General features: G+C 35.4%; 1 protein-coding gene across 2 annotated transcripts in view; it reads left to right on the top strand.

The window, feature by feature from the left end:
- Positions 1 to 4,806: 4,806 nt before the first annotated feature.
- The window catches only part of fli1 (Fli-1 proto-oncogene, ETS transcription factor), a 129,926-nt gene continuing 115,477 nt past the window's right edge, over positions 4,807 to 19,255 (top strand). For both annotated transcript variants that reach the window (XM_061878742.1, XM_061878741.1), the window contains exon 1: positions 4,807 to 5,035. In XM_061878742.1, the coding sequence (XP_061734726.1) occupies positions 5,018 to 5,035 (18 nt within the window). In that variant the 5' untranslated portion in view covers positions 4,807 to 5,017. The remainder of the gene's footprint in view (positions 5,036 to 19,255) is intronic.

Here is a 19,255-nt window from a genome sequence, read left to right as displayed (position 1 = left end):
ACTCCCATAAGGAAGTTGATGTTTTAATAGAGAACTTCAAAGAGAAAACCGCCATTTCTTGTGTAAAAATCACAGGATACGTTTTTTCCTAGGTTCTATAGAGAAACTAAACAATTTTCATACAGAACTCCTATGGTAATTTGACATTTTAACCCAAAACTCTAAGGACAATTTTTTCCATACAACTTTGTAGAGAAAAAAAAAGTTTTTCGTTAAAAACTTTTCTCGAAGAAAATTCTATTTTTTAATACAAAACTCCATGGAGAAAATAGACATTTCATACAAAACTCCATGGAGAAATTTGACATTTTAACACATTTTATCCAAGAAAAAAAGGAACTAATTTTTCCATACAGAACTCCACTGAGGAAGTTGATTTTTTAATATAGAACTTCATAGAGAAAACTGCCATTTTTGTGCAAAACTTACTGAATACATTTTTTGTTAGGCAACTAAGGAGACAACTGCCATTTTTCACATAGTACACATTGTACAGATAGAAAATAGAAAAATATTGTAAATGCATTACTTTAATATAATATACAATTCCAGATAGAATGGTTGCATTGTACTGCAGAACTCAATAGAAAGAAATACCATTACCAAGGAGAAAACTGCCATTTTTCAATTAAAACTCTGAAGTTACATTTTTCTTGAAGAACTTGGTAAACAAAAAGCAACTTTTCATGCAGGTATCCTTGTGGAAAATTTACTTTTTTGCAGAGAAAACCTTAACGGAACATTTTCAATGCAATACTCCACAGAGAATATTTATGGCTTTAATATAGAATTCCACAGAGGAAGATTACATTTTAATACAGAACTCCATAGAGAAAATTTACATTTTTCAGTTAAAACTCAAAAATTTTGTTTTTCGTGAATAACTTTGTAAACGAAAAGCAACTTTTCATGCAAGGATTCTTGTGGAAAATGAACTTTTTTTTTGATAGAAAACCTTAAAGAAACACATTTAATGCAATACTCCATAGAGAATATTTATGGTTTTAGTATAGAATTCCACAGAGGAAGTTTACATTTCAATACAGAACTCTATAGAGAAAATTGTAATTTTTTCAGATAAAACTCAAAAATTTTGTTTTTAGTGAATAACTTCGTAAACGAAAAGCAACTTTTCATGCAGGTATCCCTGTGGAAAAAGTACCTTTTTTGCATAAAAAGCCTTAAAGATTCAATTTTAATGCAATACTCCATAAAGAATATTTATGATTTTAGTATATAATTCCACGGAGGAAGTTTACATTTTAATACCGAACTCCATAGAAAAATTGTCATTTTTTAGTTAAAACTCCCCAAAAAATTTCGTGCATAACTTTGTAAACGAAAAGCAACTTTTCATGCGAGTATCCTTGTGGAAAATGTACCTTTTTGCATAGAAAACCTAAAGAATCAATTTTAATGCAATACTCCATAGAGAATATTTATGGTTTTAGTATAGAATTCCACAGAGGAAGTTTACATTTATATACCGAACTCCATAGAGAAAATTGTCATTTTTCAGTTAAAACTCAAAAATGTTGTTTTTCGTGAATAAATTTGTAAACGAAAAGCAACTTTTCATGCAAGTATCCTTGTGGAAAATATACTTTTTTTCGGATAGAATACCTTAAAGAAACACATTTAATGCAATACCCCATAGAGAGTATTTATGGTTTTAGTATAGAATTCCACAGACGAAGTTTACATTTTGATATAGAAACTCCATACAGAAAAGTGTAATTTTTCAGTTAAAACTCTAAATTTATGTTTTTCGTGAAGAACTTTGTATACGAAAAGCAACTTTTCATGCAAGTATCGTTGTGGAAAATTAACTTTTTTGGATAGAAAACCTTGAAGAAACAATTTTAATGCAATACTCCGAAGAGAATATTTATGGCTTCAATACAGAACTTCATAGAGAAAATTGTCATTTTTCAGGTAAAACTTGAAACTTTGTAAATGAAAATAAACTTTTCATGCAGGTATCCGTGTGGAAAATGTACCTTTTTTGCATAGAAAACCTTAAAGAATCAATTTTAATGCAATACTCCATATAAAATATTTATGGTTTTAGTATAGAATTCCACAGAGGAAGTTTACATTTTAATACCGAACTCCATAGAGAAAATTGTCATTTTTCAGTTAAAACTCCAAAATGTTGTTTTTCGTGAATACATTTGTAAACGAAAATCAACTTTTCATGCAAGTATCTTTGTGGAAAATGTACCTTTTTTGCATAGAAAACCTTAAAGAAACAATTTTAATGCAATACTCCATAGAGAATATTTATGGTTTTAGTATAGAATTCCACAGAGGAAGTTTACATTTTAATACCGAACTCCATAGAGAAAATGGTAATTTTTTAGTTAGACCTCAAAAATGTTTTTCGTGCATAACTTTGTAAACGAAAAGCAACTTTTCATGCAAGTATCCTTGTGGAAAATGTACCTTTTTTGCATAGAAAACCTTAAAGAATCAATTTTAATGCAATACTCCATAGAGAATATTTATGGCTTTAGTATAGAATTCCACGGAGGAAATTTACATTTTAATACCGAACTCCATAGAGAAAATTGTAATTTTTTCAGATAAAACTCAAAAATGTTGTTTTTCGTGCATACATTTGTAAACGAAAAGCAACTTTTCATACAGGTATCTTTGTGGAAATGTATCTTTTTTTGCATTGGAAAACCTTAAAGAAACACATTTAATGCAATACTCCACAGAAAATATTTATGGCCTTAGTATAGAATTCCACAGAGGAAGTTTACATTTTAATACCGAACTCCATAGAGATATGTGTAATTTTTTCAGTTAAAACTCAAAAATTTTGTTTTTCGTGAATAACTTTGTAAACGAAAGGCAACTTTTCATGCGAGTATCCTTGTGGAAAATTTACCTTTTTGCATAGAAAACCTTAAAGAAACAATTTAAATTTTAATCCATAGAGAATATTTTTGGTTTTAGTACAGAATTCCACAGAGGAAGTTTACATTTCAATACAGAACTCCATACAGAAAATTTTAATTTTTCCGTTAAAACGTGAAACTTTGTAACTGAAAATAAACTTTTCATGCACGTATCCTTGTGGAAAATGTACCTTTTTTGCATAGAAAACCTTAAAGAAACAATGTTAATGGAATACTCCATAGAGAATATTTATGGTTTGAATATATAGAATTCCACAGAGGACGTTTACATTTCAACACAGAACTCCATAGAGAAAATTAAAATTTTTCAGTTAAAACTCAAAAATTTAGTTTTTCGTGAATAACTTTGTAAACGAAAAGCAACTTTTCATGCAAGTATTCTTGTGGAAAATGTACTTTTTTTGGATAGAAAACCCTAAAGAAACACATTTAATGCAATACTCCATAGAGAATATTTATGTCTTTGGTATAGAATTCCACAGAGGAAATTTACATTTTAATACCGAACTCCATGGAGAAATTTGTCATTTTTTCAGTTAAAACTCAAAAATGTTGTTTTTCGTGAATAACTTTGTAAACGAAAGGCAACTTTTCATGCGAGTATCCTTGTGGAAAATTGACCTTTTTTGCATAGAAAACCTTAAAGAAACAATTTTAATGCAATACTCCATAGAGAATATTTTTGGTTTTAGTACAGAATTCCACAGAGGAAGTTTACATTTCAATACAGAACTCCATACAGAAAATTTTCATTTTTCCGTTAAAATGTGAAACTTTGTAACTGAAAATAAACTTTTCATGCACGTATCCTTGTGGAAAATGTACCTTTTTTGCATAGAAAACCTTAAAGAAAAAATGTTAATGGAATACTCCATAGAGAATATTTATGGTTTTAGTATAGAATTTCACAGAGGAAGTTTACATTTCAATACAGAACTCCATAGAGAAAATTGTAATTTTTCGCATAGAATGTACTATTTTCAGGCATAACTCTGTAATAAAACTAATGAAGAACTCCAGAAATTGAGAAAGTGCGCCATTTTCATGCTTAACTTTGCAGAAAAAATGTGTTTTCTGTTTCCCATAAAAGTCTATGGAGATATTTGATTGTTGTCTCTACTGAGTTCTATATGAAAACACGTTTTTAGAACTCCTTACAGAAAAATTGACGTTTAGAATTCCATGCAGAAAGTGGACTTTTTTTTTTTTTTTAATTTGCAGCTGAAATGGGGCCACTTTTAAAGGAAAGACAGAAAGAAGAAAAAACTTGGGGGTGGGGAAGTGGGGAAGTGGGGAGGGGGGGGGGCACCCCAGAAAAGCTATAATAAAAAATATGAATAACAATAAACGGTGCAGTGCCTGCTGCTTCACACATGTGTAGAGCAGACGTTTAGCGAGGCTGGGTTCTGAATGGTTGAAGGTAATTTATGGCATCTTTTGGGAAGTCTTCACCTTGACGTGGAGGCTTGTAAGGGCAAGAAATATTGCAACAAGTAGTTCCTATAGGTGCTCAGATTTGTCATCTTCATCGGATTTACTGCACCTTCCTATCGCTGTTAACTAGACGGGAACATATCTTTTTTTTTTATTTTGGGGATGCTGAAAGTACGTTTGCGGTCAAACAAATGAGGTTGGTCATCCATATTAAAACTACTTTCGGGAAGGCAAAAAAAAAAAAAAAAAGGCCACAAGATTTTTCCACAGCAGGCTGTCATCCTGTAAATATTTCCCAGTTTTAAAAAAAAGTGGACACTCAATTGTTTTGCCTGCTTATCTCCTCAGGACAGTATCCTGCTTCTTTTTTTTTTTTTTTTTTTTTTTTTGAAGGCAGGGCTTTGGGTGACACACAGCTTCCTTCTCTCAACCTTCCTCTGCAGCAGCAGCAGCAGCAGCAGCAGCAGAGGAGGTGGTGGTGGCGGCGGTGACTTCACTTCCCAAATTTAGTGAGGAAAGAAAAGAAAGAAGAAGAAGAAGAAGAAAAAAAAAAAGTGTCTTTCTCTGCGCCACACATACCAGGACTGGGGTTTGGAATTAATTCAGGAGCGTGTCATGTTTGGGATACCGTCGGAGTCCACTGAAAGTTGCGGGAAATGGACGGGACTATTAAGGTAAGGGTGGAGAACGGGGCTGTTAGAGGAGGATTTTGTGGGGGGGACCGCGTCTTTTCTCCCCGCAAAAGTTGCGCCTCCTTTTTTTTTTTTTTTTTTTTCTCCCCCCCTCAGTCGGAATGTGAGCTCCACACTGAGGACCTTTTTCTCTCGCTTTTCCTTCAAACCATCCCCCTTTTTCTTCCTCTTTAAAAAAAAAAAAAAATAATAATAATAATCATAGTTTCCACACTAGTCTGCTGTGAGGATGTGCATGGCAGCCTGAGTCTCACTTTGGATTTGGAAGGGGGAGCAAGCCCGCATTTTACGCACGTCTGGAGTGGCTTTCCCCCCCCCGACAAGGCGTCCCCTTTTCTTGGAGGTTTTCATGTAGGTATGACTACTTCTTGACTTTTTACCCGAGTGGATGTAACTGCAAGGAGTTTGTCATTGGGGTCACAGGAAAGTGATGGTTGGCTGATTTTCACAATTTTTTTTTTTTTTTTTAATTTGGCAACCTGCAGCCTTGCAACACTTTTAAAACCACACCAGCCTTTTTAGAGTTACACAACTACCCTGTGCAATTGTTCGCCGCGGCTGTAAATTCGCCGCGTGGTCTTAGCGTGAGCGACTGCACTCCGAGACATTCCAGATGCTCCAGATGTTCTGCATGGCGAGTCCCTCTCCGTTCCTTAGCAAGTGTCAGCGCCCAAAAATGCATTTGGAGTCTACGGCGGTCGTTGCGGCGGCTGGGTGTGGCGTGTGTCGAGGCAGCGTAGACGTTGGCGGGACACACCGGAGAAAGTCGGCACTCGTGCGTCCGCGGCGAAAAAAATAAGAATGGAGAATCCTAATTGACGAGTCGAGGGAGAACGCATGAGAACTTCCTGCTCTGCACACAATCTTTTCCTGACAGGTTTCCTTTTTAAAACAAAAGACAGGAACGGGCCACTAACCCCTCCAGCTCCTCTAACCCCCCCCCCCCCCCCCCCCCCCCCCCCATCCGTCGCACGTGTAGTCTACATGTGGTGTTGGCATGCATTTAAGGGGAGATGGCTGATGTAAACAAAAGCGGCAGGTGTCGCATAAAGCTCGGCATTGTGTGGGCTGAAGGGTGTCACGTCCACACTAGAAAAAAAAAAAAAAAAATACAGTGGAACCTCTGAGGTCAAAGGATTTAACCACAAAGTCCCAGTAAATATTTGCTTTTTTTGCGCATTTATAGGATTGTTTTGGTTTTTTTTTTTTTTAGTTTTTCTGTGATGTCACCACTCCACAGAGGGGTACACGTGATGGCGAGCACAGAAGCAAAAAGGGAAGCAAATATGTCAGCGATTATTTTTACGATTAATCAACTGGTCAATCGATTATTTTTACGATTTGTAACTTAACAACAGCGACATTTACACAAGGAAGTAAACAACATTCGTTTTAGGGCTGTAACTAATGATTTTTTTTTAACAGTCGACTAATCAGCGATCATTTTTACGATTAGTCAAATAGTCAAGCGATTATTTTCACGATTAGTCCACACTATTAAAAAAATACAGTGGAACCTCTGAATTAAACAATTCAGGATTTAAGTTAGTTTTTTTTTAGTTAGATTTTACTTTTTCTGTGATGTCACCACTCCACAGAAGGGTACAAGTGAAGGCGAGCACAGAAGCAAAAAGGGAAGCGATTACATCAGCGATTATTTTTACGATTAATCAACTGATCAATCGATTATTTTTACGATTAGTAACTTAAGAACAGCGACATTTACACAAGGAAGTAAACAACATTCATTTTAGGGCTGTAACTAATGATTATTTTTAACAGTCGACTAATCAGCGATTATTTTTACGATTAGTCAAATAGTCAAGCGATTATTTTCACGATTAGTCCACACTATTAAAAAAAAACAGTGGAACCTCTGAATTAAACAATTCAGGATTTAAGCTTGTTTTTTTTAGTTAGATTTTAGTTTTTCTGTGATGTCACCACTCCACAGAGGGGTACAAGTGATGGCGAGCACAGAAGCAAAAAGGGAAGCAAATATGTCAGCGATTATTTTTACGATTAATCAACTGGTCAATCGATTATTTTTACGATTTGTAACTTAACAACAGCGACATTTACACAAGGAAGTAAACAACATTCGTTTTAGGGCTGTAACTAATGATTTTTTTTTAACAGTCGACTAATCAGCGATCATTTTTACGATTAGTCAAATAGTCAAGCGATTATTTTCACGATTAGTCCACACTATTAAAAAAATACAGTGGAACCTCTGAATTAAACAATTCAGGATTTAAGTTTGTTTTTTTTAGTTAGATTTTAGTTTTTCTGTGATGTCACCACTCCACAGAGGGGTACACATGATGGCGAGCACAGAAGCAAAAAGGGAAGCAAATATGTCAGCGATTATTTTTACGATTAATCAACTGGTCAATCGATTATTTTTACGGTTTGTAACTTAAGAACAGCGACATTTACACAAGGAAGTAAACAACATTCATTTAAGGGCTGCAACTAATGATTTTTTTACCAGTCAACTAATCAGCTATTATTTTTACGATTAGTCAAATAGTCAAGCGATTATTTTTACGATTAGTCAACACAGGATTTAAGTTAGTTTTTTTTTAGTTAGATTTTAGTTTTTCTGTGATGTTACCACTCCACAGAGGGGTACAAGTGAAGACGAGTACAGAAGCAAAAAGGGAAGCAATTACATCAGCGATTATTTTTATGATTAATCAACTGGTCAATTGATTATTTTTACGATTAGTTCAGATTATAAAAGTACAATTAAATACAGTGGAACCTTTGAAGTCAAACATTTCAGGATTTCACCACAACGTACCAGAAAACTTAGTTTTTTTTTGCGCATTTATAGGATTATTTGTTTAGTTTAAAAAACTATAAAAAAAATCCACGTCCTGGCTGTTCAGTACAACATGGCTAAAGATTGAAAAATAACTTAACAACAGCGACATTTACACAAGGAAGTAAACAACATTCGTTTTAGGGCTGTAACTAATGATTTTTTTTAACAGTCGACTAATCAGCGATTATTTTTACGATTAGTCTAATAGTCAAGCGATTATTTTCACAATTAGTCCACACTATTAAAAAAATACAGTGGAACCTCTGAATTAAACAATTCAGGATTTAAGTTTGTTTTTTTTAGTTATATTTTAGTTTTTCTGTGATGTCACCACTCCACATAAGTGTACACGTGAAGGCGAGCACAGAAGCAAAAAGGGAAGCGATTACGTCAGCAATTATTTTTACGATTAATCAACTGATCAATCGATTATTTTTACAATTAGTAACTTAAGAACAGCGACATTTACACAAGGAAGTAAACAACCTTCGTTTTAGGGCTGTAACTAATGATTTTTTTAACAGTCGACTAATCAGCGATTATTTTTACGATTAGTCAAATAGTCAAGCGATTATTTTCACGATTAGTCCACACTATTTAAAAAAATACAGTGGAACCTCTGAATTAAACAATTCAGGATTTAAGTTTGTTTTTTTTAGTTAGATTTTAGTTTTTCTGTGATGCCACCACTCCACAGAGGGGTACAAGTGATGGCGAGCACAGAAGCAAAAAGGGAAGCGATTATGTCAGCAATTATTTTTACGATTAATCAACTGGTCAAGCGATTATTTTTACGATAAGTTCAGACTATAAAAGTACAATTAAATACATTGGAACCTTTGAAGTCAAGCAATTCAGGATTTCACCACAATGTACCAGAAAACTTTGTTGTTTTTTTTGCGCATTTATAGGATTATTTGTTTATTTTAAAAAACAATAAAAAAACATCCATGTCCTGGCTGTTCAGTACAACATGGCTAAAGATTGAAAAGGCTAAAGATTGAAAAATAACTTAAGAACAGCAACATTTACACAAGGAAGTGAACAACATTCGTTTTATGGCTGCAACTAATGATTATTTTAACAGTCAACTAATCAGCTATTATTTTTACGATTAGTCGACTAGTCAAGCGATTATTTTCACGATTAGTCCACACTAGTAAAAAAATACAGGATTTAAGTTACTTTTTTTAGTTATATTTTAGTTTTTCTGTGATGTCACCACTCCACAGAGGGGTACAAGTGATGGCGAGAACAGAACCAAAAAGGGAAGCGATTACGTCAGCCATTATTTTTACGATTAATCGACTGGTCAAGCAATTATTTTTACGATTAGTTCACACTATAAAAATACAATTAAATACAGTGGAACCTTTGAAGTCAAACAATTCAGGATTTCACCACAACGTACCAGAAAACATTGGGGTTTTTTTTGCGCATTTATAGGATTGTTTTTTTGTTTAGTTTTTAAAAAATAAAACATCCATGTCCTGGCTGTTCAGTACAACATGGCTAAAGATTGAAAAATAACTTAAGAACAGCAACATTTACACAAGGAAGTGAACAACATTCATTTTAGGGCTGTAACTAATGATTATTTTAACAGTCAACTAATCAGCTATTATTTTTACGATTAGTCGACTAATCAAGCGATTATTTTCACGATTAGTCCACACTATTAAAAAAATACAGGATTTAAGTTACTTTTTTTTTGTTAGATTTTTAGTTTTTCTGTGATGTCACCACTCCACAGAGGGGTACACGTGATGGCGAGCACAGAAGCAAAAAAGGAAGCAATTGCGTCAGCGATTATTTTTACGATTAATCGACTGGTCAAGCAATTATTTTTACGATTACTTCACACTATAAAAATACGATTAAATACAGTGGAACCTTTGAAGTCAAACAATTCAGGATTTCACCACAACGTACCAGAAAACATTGTTTTTTTTTCGCGTATTTATAGGATTGTTTTTTGTTTAGTATTTAAAAAATAAAACATCCATGTCCTGGCTGTTCAGTACAACATGGCTGATGATTGAAAAATAACTTAAGAACAGCGACATTTACACAAGGAAGTCAACATTTGTTTTAGGGCTGCAACTAATGATTATTTTAACAGTCGACTAATCAGCGATTATTTTTACGATTAGTCGACACTATCAAAAAATACAGTGGAACCTCTGAAGTCAAACAATTCACGATTTAACCACAAAGTCTATATATTAGTCGACTAGTCAAGCGATTATTTTTACGATTAGTCCACACTATAAAAAAATAAAAAAATACAGTGGAACCTCTGAAGTTAAACAACTCAGGATTTTAACACAAAGTCCCAGAAAACATTGCTTTTTTGCGCATTCATAGGATTGTTTTGTTTTATTGTTTTATCTGTGATGTCACCACTCCACAGAGGGGTACAAGTGATGGCGAGCACAGAAGCAAAAAGGGAAACATAACTAGGTGGTAAAATGTCCTGGCTGTTCAGTACAACATGGCTGATGATTGAAAAATAACTTAAGAACAGCAACATTTACACAAGGAAGTGAACCGTGTTCTTTGTAGGGCTGCAACTGAGGATTATTTTAACAGTTGACTGATCAGCAATTATTTTTACGATTAGTCAACTGTTCAAGCGGTTATTTTTACGATTAATCCACACTATTAAAAAAAAAATACGGTGGAACCTCTGAAGTTAAACAATTCAGGATTTAACATCAAAGTCCCAGAAAACATTGCTTTTTTTGCGCATTTCTAAGATTGTTTTGGGGTTTTTTATTATTAGTTTTTCTGTGATGTCACCACTCCACAAAGGGTTGCAAGTGATGGCGAGCACAGAAGCAAAAAGGGAAACTTTTACGGCAGTGATTATTTTTACGATTAGTCGACTGGTTAGTCCACACTATAAAAAAATACAGTTGAACCTCTGAAATTAAACAATTCAGGATTTAACCACAAAGTCCCAGAAAACATTGCTTTTTTTTGCGCATTTCTAGGAATGTTCTGGGTTTTTTAGTAGTTTTTCTGTGATGTCACCACTCCACAGAGAGGTACACGTGAAGGCGAGAACAGAAGTAGAAAGGGAAACGATTACGTCAGCGATTATTTTTACGATTAGTCGACTGGCCAAGCGATTATTTTTACGATTAATCCACACTATAAAAAAAAAAAATACAGTGAAACCTCTGAAGTTAAACAATTCAGGATTTAACCACAAAGTCCCAGAAAACATTACTTTTTTTGCGCATACATAGGACTGTATTTTTTATTTATTTTATTGCTTTTCTGTGATGTGAAGTGAAGTGAATTATATTTATATAGCGCTTTTCTCTAGCGACTCAAAGCGCTTTACATAGTGAAACCCAATATCTAAGTTCCATTTAAACCAGTGTGGGTGGCACTGGGAGCAGGTGGGTAAAGTGTCTTGCCCAAGGAGACAACGGCAGTGACTAGGATGGCGGAAGCGGGAATCGAACCTGCAACCCTCAAGTTGCTGGCACGGCCACTCTACCAACCGAGCTATACCGGCTATATATATGTCACCACTCCACAGCACAGAAGCAAAAAGGGAAACATAGCTAGGTGGTAAAATGTCCCGGCTGTTCAGCACAACATGGCTGATGCTAGAAAAATAACTTTAAAGTGACATTTAAACAAGGAAGTGAACTGCATTCTTTTTAGGGCTGCAATTAATGAATATTTTAACAGTCGACTGTTTGTTCCGTTGCCATAGTTACACATTAGTGTCACCTGCTTTTTGTTTTCCACGCGCACCTGCTCGGTGATTATCTCCTGTATTTAAGCCTGGCCTTTTTCTTCATTCGCTCTCGCAGTTTAGTTTGCTGTGCGATGCAACAGGTGACGTCGCTATCCCCAATTGTGGTAAAGTCTGTTTGTATTTGTTAGCTTCCACGCTATTCCTTCGTTTGTTACCTAGTTCACATGCTAGCGCTTTCAGTTCTTTCTAGCTCCCATGCTAGTTCTGTTGGTTTTGTCTTTAGTGCCTTGTGCAAGTGTTTTTGTTCTTAGTCTGTTTTATAGTAGAAATAAATCATCATTTCTTACCTTCACGCTATGTCCAGTCCGCCGGAATTTATGAGAGAACGCACCCGCATCACCACAGTGCCAGCTGAGCGTCACAAGTATATGCTACAGTCGGCGGCTATTGTGCATTATTGAAGTTAAGAGCGAGTACACAATGTGTTCTTTTAACTGTTAATATTGAAATCCTGTTACTGTTATTCTTCTGTATTGCAGGTAAAGAATGGTTCTAAAAAAGTTTATGTGATCCAACTACCCGTTAGCAATCGAGTCGATGTGTCAAAGTTATTGAGAGCTGACAATTTAGTCTTTAAAGTTTGAGAATTGACAGTAGTTAACTTATGCTTACACTTAAATGAGAGTGAAGAATGACTCTCTCATCAATAAAGTGATCCAACACAAACCAACTAGCCTTAAGGCCCTAAAGTACTGATTAAGGTAGGTTGCGAGTTCAAACCCCGGCCGAGTCATACCAAAGACTATAAAAATGGGACCCATTACCTCCCTGCTTGGCACTCAGCACCAATGGTTGGAATTGGGGGTTAAATCACCAAAATGATTCCCGGGCGTGGCCCCCGCTACTGCTCACTGCTCCCCTCCCCTCCCAGGGGGTGATCAAGGCTGATGGGTAAAATGCAGAGAATGATTTCGCCACACTGAGTGTGTGTGTGTGTGACTATCATTGGCACTTTGACATTAAAATAGTCGGCCATTGCGGGATCATTCAAGTTAAAGGAAAGTACATGTTTTATTCTTTTTTAACAGTTAATGTTGACATTTTGTTATTGCTATTTGTATGCTTGTATTACAGTTAAAAGATGCTTGAGGGGAAAAAAAGAGCATGAGGTGTGTTTATGCCATCCAAGGGCAGTTAGCCATACATGCTAGGCTTTAAAGTTAATGTCAAAGACAATTTATTGTTTAAAGTTTTAAAGTAATCCATCAGTACATAAAATGTGTTTGAAATAAATAGTGGTGAACATATTCTTACACTTATGACTAGAGATGTCCAATAATATAATATCGGACTGCCGATAAATGCAACGGAACAAATACCCAGAACCCCTTGCAGCAGTAACTCTCCCGGGACGCAACAATATACACTCCCCCCTCCCCCCCCGTTTCCCCCTACCTCAACTTCCTCATGCTCTCTCGGGGAGAGCATATCCCAAATTCCAAGCTGCTGTTTTGAGGCATGTTAAGAAAAATAATGCAGTTTGTGACTTCAATAATAAATATGGCAGTGCCATGTTGGCCTTTTTTTCCATAACTTGACTAGATTTATTTCGGAAAACCTTGTTACATTGTTTAATGCATCACAACAAAATTAGGCATAATAATGTGTTAATTCCACGACTGTCAGTTGATATCAGAATCGGTAATTAAATATTGGACAGTTTCTGAAAATCGAATATCGGCAAAAAAGCCATTATCGGACATCTCTACTAATGACAGTTACAGAATGCTGAGGAACAAAAATCATGACGTGTGTTTATGCAATCTAACTAGCTGTTAGCTACATATGCTAGTCGTACGGATGTTACGATAAACGGTATTAATGATAACCGCGGTAAAACTCCGATACTTTACATTACTTTTATGAGTTCAAATTATTGATAAAAAAAACAAAAACTGCACTGATATCAACACACGGACTTACCGGCGCCAGTTGGCTAGCTTGAGTGCTAACATGAAAACAAGAGACATTAACAACTTTCTCTATTGAGAAACAATATATATAATGTAATCTTACATAAACATATTGCTGTCTGAGCAACTAAGATATTTGGGTAAGCACACTGAACATGCAGGCTGTGTTTGTGATCGTTCTATACGGGATGGAGGTATTTGTATGGTGCGTTCAAGGACCGCTAGATAGAGTAGGATGCCACAACGCCCTCCAGACATCACAGATTTTGTTCCAGACTTTTAATTTAGATACATCTTAAAACACTACAATACAAGCTAAATTTTAAAACAATGAAAGCGTAGCCATTAAACTTAAGACTTAAACCACACCAACTGTTTTTACAAAGCCCTTTAAAAACAACCACAGTTGAAGAACAAAGGGCTGTACACCACAAAGAAATAGAGGCAAAGGACAGACTAAAAAATTGCATTTAAAAACGAGTCAAATACACATTGAAAAAGAAAATACAAATTACCCTAAGAACAATTTGTTAGATAAAAAGCAGTTAAAAAGTTAAAAACAGTTTAAAGTGTCACTTTAAACTAGGGATGTCCAAACTTTATCCACTGAGGGACGCACACTGAAAAATCAAATTTTGATATTTTTCATTTTAAAAAACAATATATGTATAAAAAATATACATTTCGGCCTCCACTTAGGGTTGATCCCATGGACTCCAAAGGGTTTTGGTAAAAAAATAAATATTAAAATGCGTCATTATTCAGTATTATTATTTTTATTATTACTTAAGTTTTAAATCTGTAAATCAACATTAGGTCCATCTGTCAATATAATGATTTTAAAGATTTAAGTTGTATGTTATTTTTGTCACAAAAAAAAAATTAAATATTAAAATGTGTCATTATTCAGTATTATTATTTTTATTATTACTTAAGTTTTAAATCTGTAAATCAACATTAGGTCCATCTGTCAATATAATGATTTTAAAGATTTAAGTTGTATGTTATTTTTGTCACAAAAAAAATCTTTTTTTTTAAGGAAAAGACAAAAAATATGCAATATTTTCACACAATTTTTTTTTTTAATATTTGAGATTATATAATAATTGGAGCCTTAAAAAGGTCAATAACTCAAAACACCATGGATTTTAATTCATTTTTATTTTTTGAGCAACGACACTAAAAAACAAATCACACTAAAATGATTGGGGCTCCAAAAGGGTCCTACTCATTAAAGTGTCAGAAAATAAATTATAATTTTTTTTAATGTTTACTTTTAACACGATAATCTCGAGATCAACTTCAGATCCATGCGGCAGTTATAAGTTTAATTGTTGTTTATGTTTTTTGTTTGTTCGTTTTAGGCCTTTCTTTAAAACAACAGCTCAGTTTCTTATATGGCAAACACAAAATATGCAACATGTTCCCCCCAAAATATCTCAAAGTGGAAAACTTAACGTGACGTAATTGGAGCATTGAATAAGTCAATAATTCATAATGATATTGATTTTGATTCATTATTATTTTTTAAAGAAAGAAACAGCCTGCATGGCAGCTTTGTGTTATAAGAGTACACACATTGAAACATTTTCTTGTTACATTTCACCCGTTTGCTAATTTATATCACTTTTTCTATTTTAAAAATGTTTCAACCGTATTTTTAAAATGTGCCGTGGGGCCGTTAAAAAATTACCTGCGGGCCGCAAATGGCCTCCGGACCGCACTTCTGACACCCCTGCTTTAAACACCATCAGTGAAGCACAAATACACAAACAATGCAAAATAGTGGGTTTTCTAACAGTGTGTCTATTTATTTTAGTCATTTAAATAGATACATATTTGGTGAAAAGATGTCAATGTATGTATAATACTGTACTTTTTGAGCACATTCAACAATACCTTGATAATAATGATACAACCATGATCATTTTGGTCAAGATAACCTTGATATAAAATCGGGTCAAAGTTCATGTGAACAACAGCATATTATTTTTGTTAAATTATTCCTACATCTTTAAAAAAAGAAAGAAGTCATTTAGCACAATCCAACTGGCTTTTAGCCCTAAAGTGGACATTTAAGTTAAGGGCAACTACAGGATTTATTATTTTCGTTTTACACCTTTATAAAAGTTGATAATCTTACTATGACATTACTGGCGAGTTAATTAACGCCGTATAAAGACTATAAAAATGGGACCTGTTGCCTCCCTGCTTGGCACTCAGCATCAAGGGTAGGAAGTGGGGGTTTAAATCACCAAAAATGATTCCCGAGCGCGGCCAGCGCTGCTGCTCACTGCTCCCCTCACCAAAACTCTACATTTAACAATACAAAATTTTGTGGAGCCCTTGAGCATGACCCTGACAAAATAACTTCCCGTACTGTAGTTACCAGTCCACTGTGTCATGATGTTTCGTTAGCATTTAGATTCCCAACCACTGTGGCGCGGCACGTTAGCTATCCAATTTGACCTACTTGGTCTGATTATTATTTACTTTAATTTCCGGGCCATTGGACACACTGGCATTTAAGCCACACCCACCATATTTTAGGGTAAATGAATATGCTTACATACATTACATTACATACATTAAATTTTAGGTGAGATAAATATGCATACATACATTACATTACATTTTAGGGGAGATAAATATGCTTACATATATTACATACATACATTACATTCATTAAATTTTAGGGGAGATAAATATGCTTACATACATTAGTCGCACCGGACCATAAGTCGCAGATTTTGTCCATGTTTTTTTTACAGACCTTAATTATTCCCAAACTGTCTGTAACACGGCGGTAAAACGGCTGATCAAACAAATCAAAAGTCATGGTCATGGACCCACTAGCTGCGGAAAATGGCTCTCCCATCAGCTTAAACAGACTCAATAAGTCCATGGTGACATTTTGGTGAATTTACAAAACTGAAACAATACAACAACGACAAAAAATAATCAATTGTAAGTTGATCATTCAAACACTGTCATTTGTAAATGTGTTAGCATATTTGCTAATGCTAAAAAACGCCAAATTGATTACATTACGTTAGCACATACAAATAATTACGCATGAATACACTCCTACAGACATTGCACATGGGACGGTTTAGTAAGTAAGAATCGTTTTAGTTGTATTGTAAAACCAACAAACGTTGCTTGGAGTGATAAATGAAGAACGGTAGGGACAAATGGTAGACGAAACAGGATATGCTTCCAGTTCAAGGCGCCATAACACCAACAATAACACACCTTTTTGTGTTGTAAGTGTTGAACATGAAACATTATGGCCAAAAGCGAAGAAAAATCCATGAATTAAATGCACCGTTTTATAAGCCGCAGAGTCCAAAGCGCAGGAAAAAAGTACCGACTTAAAGTCCGGAAAAAACAATATTTACTATAGTCAATAGGGGGCAAGAAGTAAAATAATCTCAATTCTGACATAGGCCATCGTAAGAACTATTAGTAAACAGCAACAGTTGATTATTGATTTATTGTAAATAACTGAATGCAGACAGTTATAAAATGTGTCTGACCGCAGCGAGCCACCTTACAGAGAGATCTGACCGGCCCCTTCATTTAAGGCAGGGGTCCCCAAACTTTTTGACTCGGGGGCCGCATTGTGTTAAAAAAAATTTAGCCAGGGGCCGGGCTGTGTATGTATGTGTATATATATATATATATATATATATATATATACACACACATACACACACACACACACACACACACACGTTAGGTCAGGAAATAACACAGAGGCTATTTCATCCCTACAAGCCTGTTTTGCAGGTTTCCCTGCTCTTCAGGGGATTTTATAATAACATAAGCTCCGGCACCCCCCGCGACCCTGAAAGGAATAAGGGGTAGAAAATACATGCATGTATAATGAAATCCTCTGAAGAGCAGGAAAACCTGCAAAACAGGGGATTTTAGAATAAAATATATAATAAAATCCCCTGAAGAGCAGGGAAATCTGCAAAACAGGCTTGTAGGGATGAAATAGCCACTGTGTTGTTTCCTGACCTAACGTATATTCCGTTGTATTGAGCAATGTATAAATGGATAAACAACAGTAACCTCGACTATATATATGTGTATATATATATATATATATATATATATTTTTTTTTTTTTTAATTATTTTTATTTTTATTTTTCTGTACGCAATGATTTTTAAACAATATGATTTGCCTGAGCGGCTAGGAGACACCGAGAGTAACAAGCGGTAGGACATGAATTAGAGAGGACAGATTTTAAATAATAAGTATACTAAAATAAAATTAAAATTAAACTATTTTAACTTGGGACTTCCCGCGGGCCGGATTTCGGATGCTGGCGGATCCGGCCCGCGGGCCATAGTTTGGGGACCCCTGATTTAAGGGCACTTACTACATGTTCCAGTTTAGCACGCTATTCCAATTTATGAACCTGATGGGAATTAATTCAACTGTTTTTTATTACAAATGTACTGTTTTTAAAAGTATTAAACGCTGATTTAGTGAAACAAAAAGAAATGTAAAATGGCATCACCATACATAAATCATCAATAATCGATGTTTAATTGAATCATGTCTCATAATTGAAATCGCAAAGTGCTCACTTATAATGGTCAACATGTAACAACTAAGTACTTTTCCACTAGAGGGCAAAAGCTCCATAATTAAACACACAATGCCAGCGATGCAGCATTTTTGTCTGGTGGGTTTCAGTATGATCCTTTTTAACGTATAAGATGTGCTTTGGGTCAATCAAGGTTGGGTAACTCCACCTTTGTTCGACACTTAATGCACCGTCATGAGTAGAGATGTCTGATAATGGCTTTTTTGCTGATATCCGATATTGTCCAACTCTTAAATACCGATACCAATATATACAGTCGTGGAATTAACACATTATTGTGCCTAATTTTGTTGTGATGCATTAAACAATGTAACAAGGTTTTCCAAAATAAATCAACTCAAGTTATGGAAAAAAAATGCCAACATGGCACTGCCATATTTATTATTGAAGTCACTAAGTGCATTATTTTTTTTAACGGGGGCCGGGGGGGGGGGACGGCGTGGCGAAGTTGGGAGAGTTGGCCGTGCCAGCAATCTGAGGGTTACTGGTTCAAACCCCACCTTCTACCATCCTAGTCACATCCGTTGTGTTCTTGGCCAAGACACTTCACCCTTGCTCCTGATGGGTCCTGGTGAGCGCCTTGCATGGCAGCTCCCGCCATCAGTGTGTGAATGTGTGTGCGAATGTGGAAATACTGTCAAAGCGCTTTGGGCTCCTTAAAAAGGGGTAGAACCAGTTAGTACAACCATTTACCATTTACATACAGTAACACGCCTCAAAAACAGCAGCTTGGAATCTGGGACCATGCTCTCTCAGGAGGTTGAGGTGGGTTGGGGTGTATATTGTAGCGTCCCGGAAGAGTTAGTGCTGCAACGGGTTCTGGGTATTTGTTCTGTTGTGTTTATGTTGTGTTACGGTGTGGATGTTCTCCCGAAATGTGTTCGTCATTCTTGGTTGGTGTGGGTGCACAGTGTGGCGCATATTTGTAACAGTGTTAGTTGTTTATACGGCCACCCTCAGTGTGACCCGTATGGCTGTTGACCAAGTATGCCTTGCATTTACTTGTGTGTGAAAAGCCGTAGGTATTGTGTGACTGGGCCGGCCACGCAAATATTGTT

The sequence above is a fragment of the Nerophis ophidion genome, linkage group LG18 (genome assembly GCF_033978795.1).
Source record: "Nerophis ophidion isolate RoL-2023_Sa linkage group LG18, RoL_Noph_v1.0, whole genome shotgun sequence".
NCBI lineage: Eukaryota > Metazoa > Chordata > Actinopteri > Syngnathiformes > Syngnathidae > Nerophis > Nerophis ophidion.
This window is presented reverse-complemented; position numbering and strand designations above follow the sequence as displayed.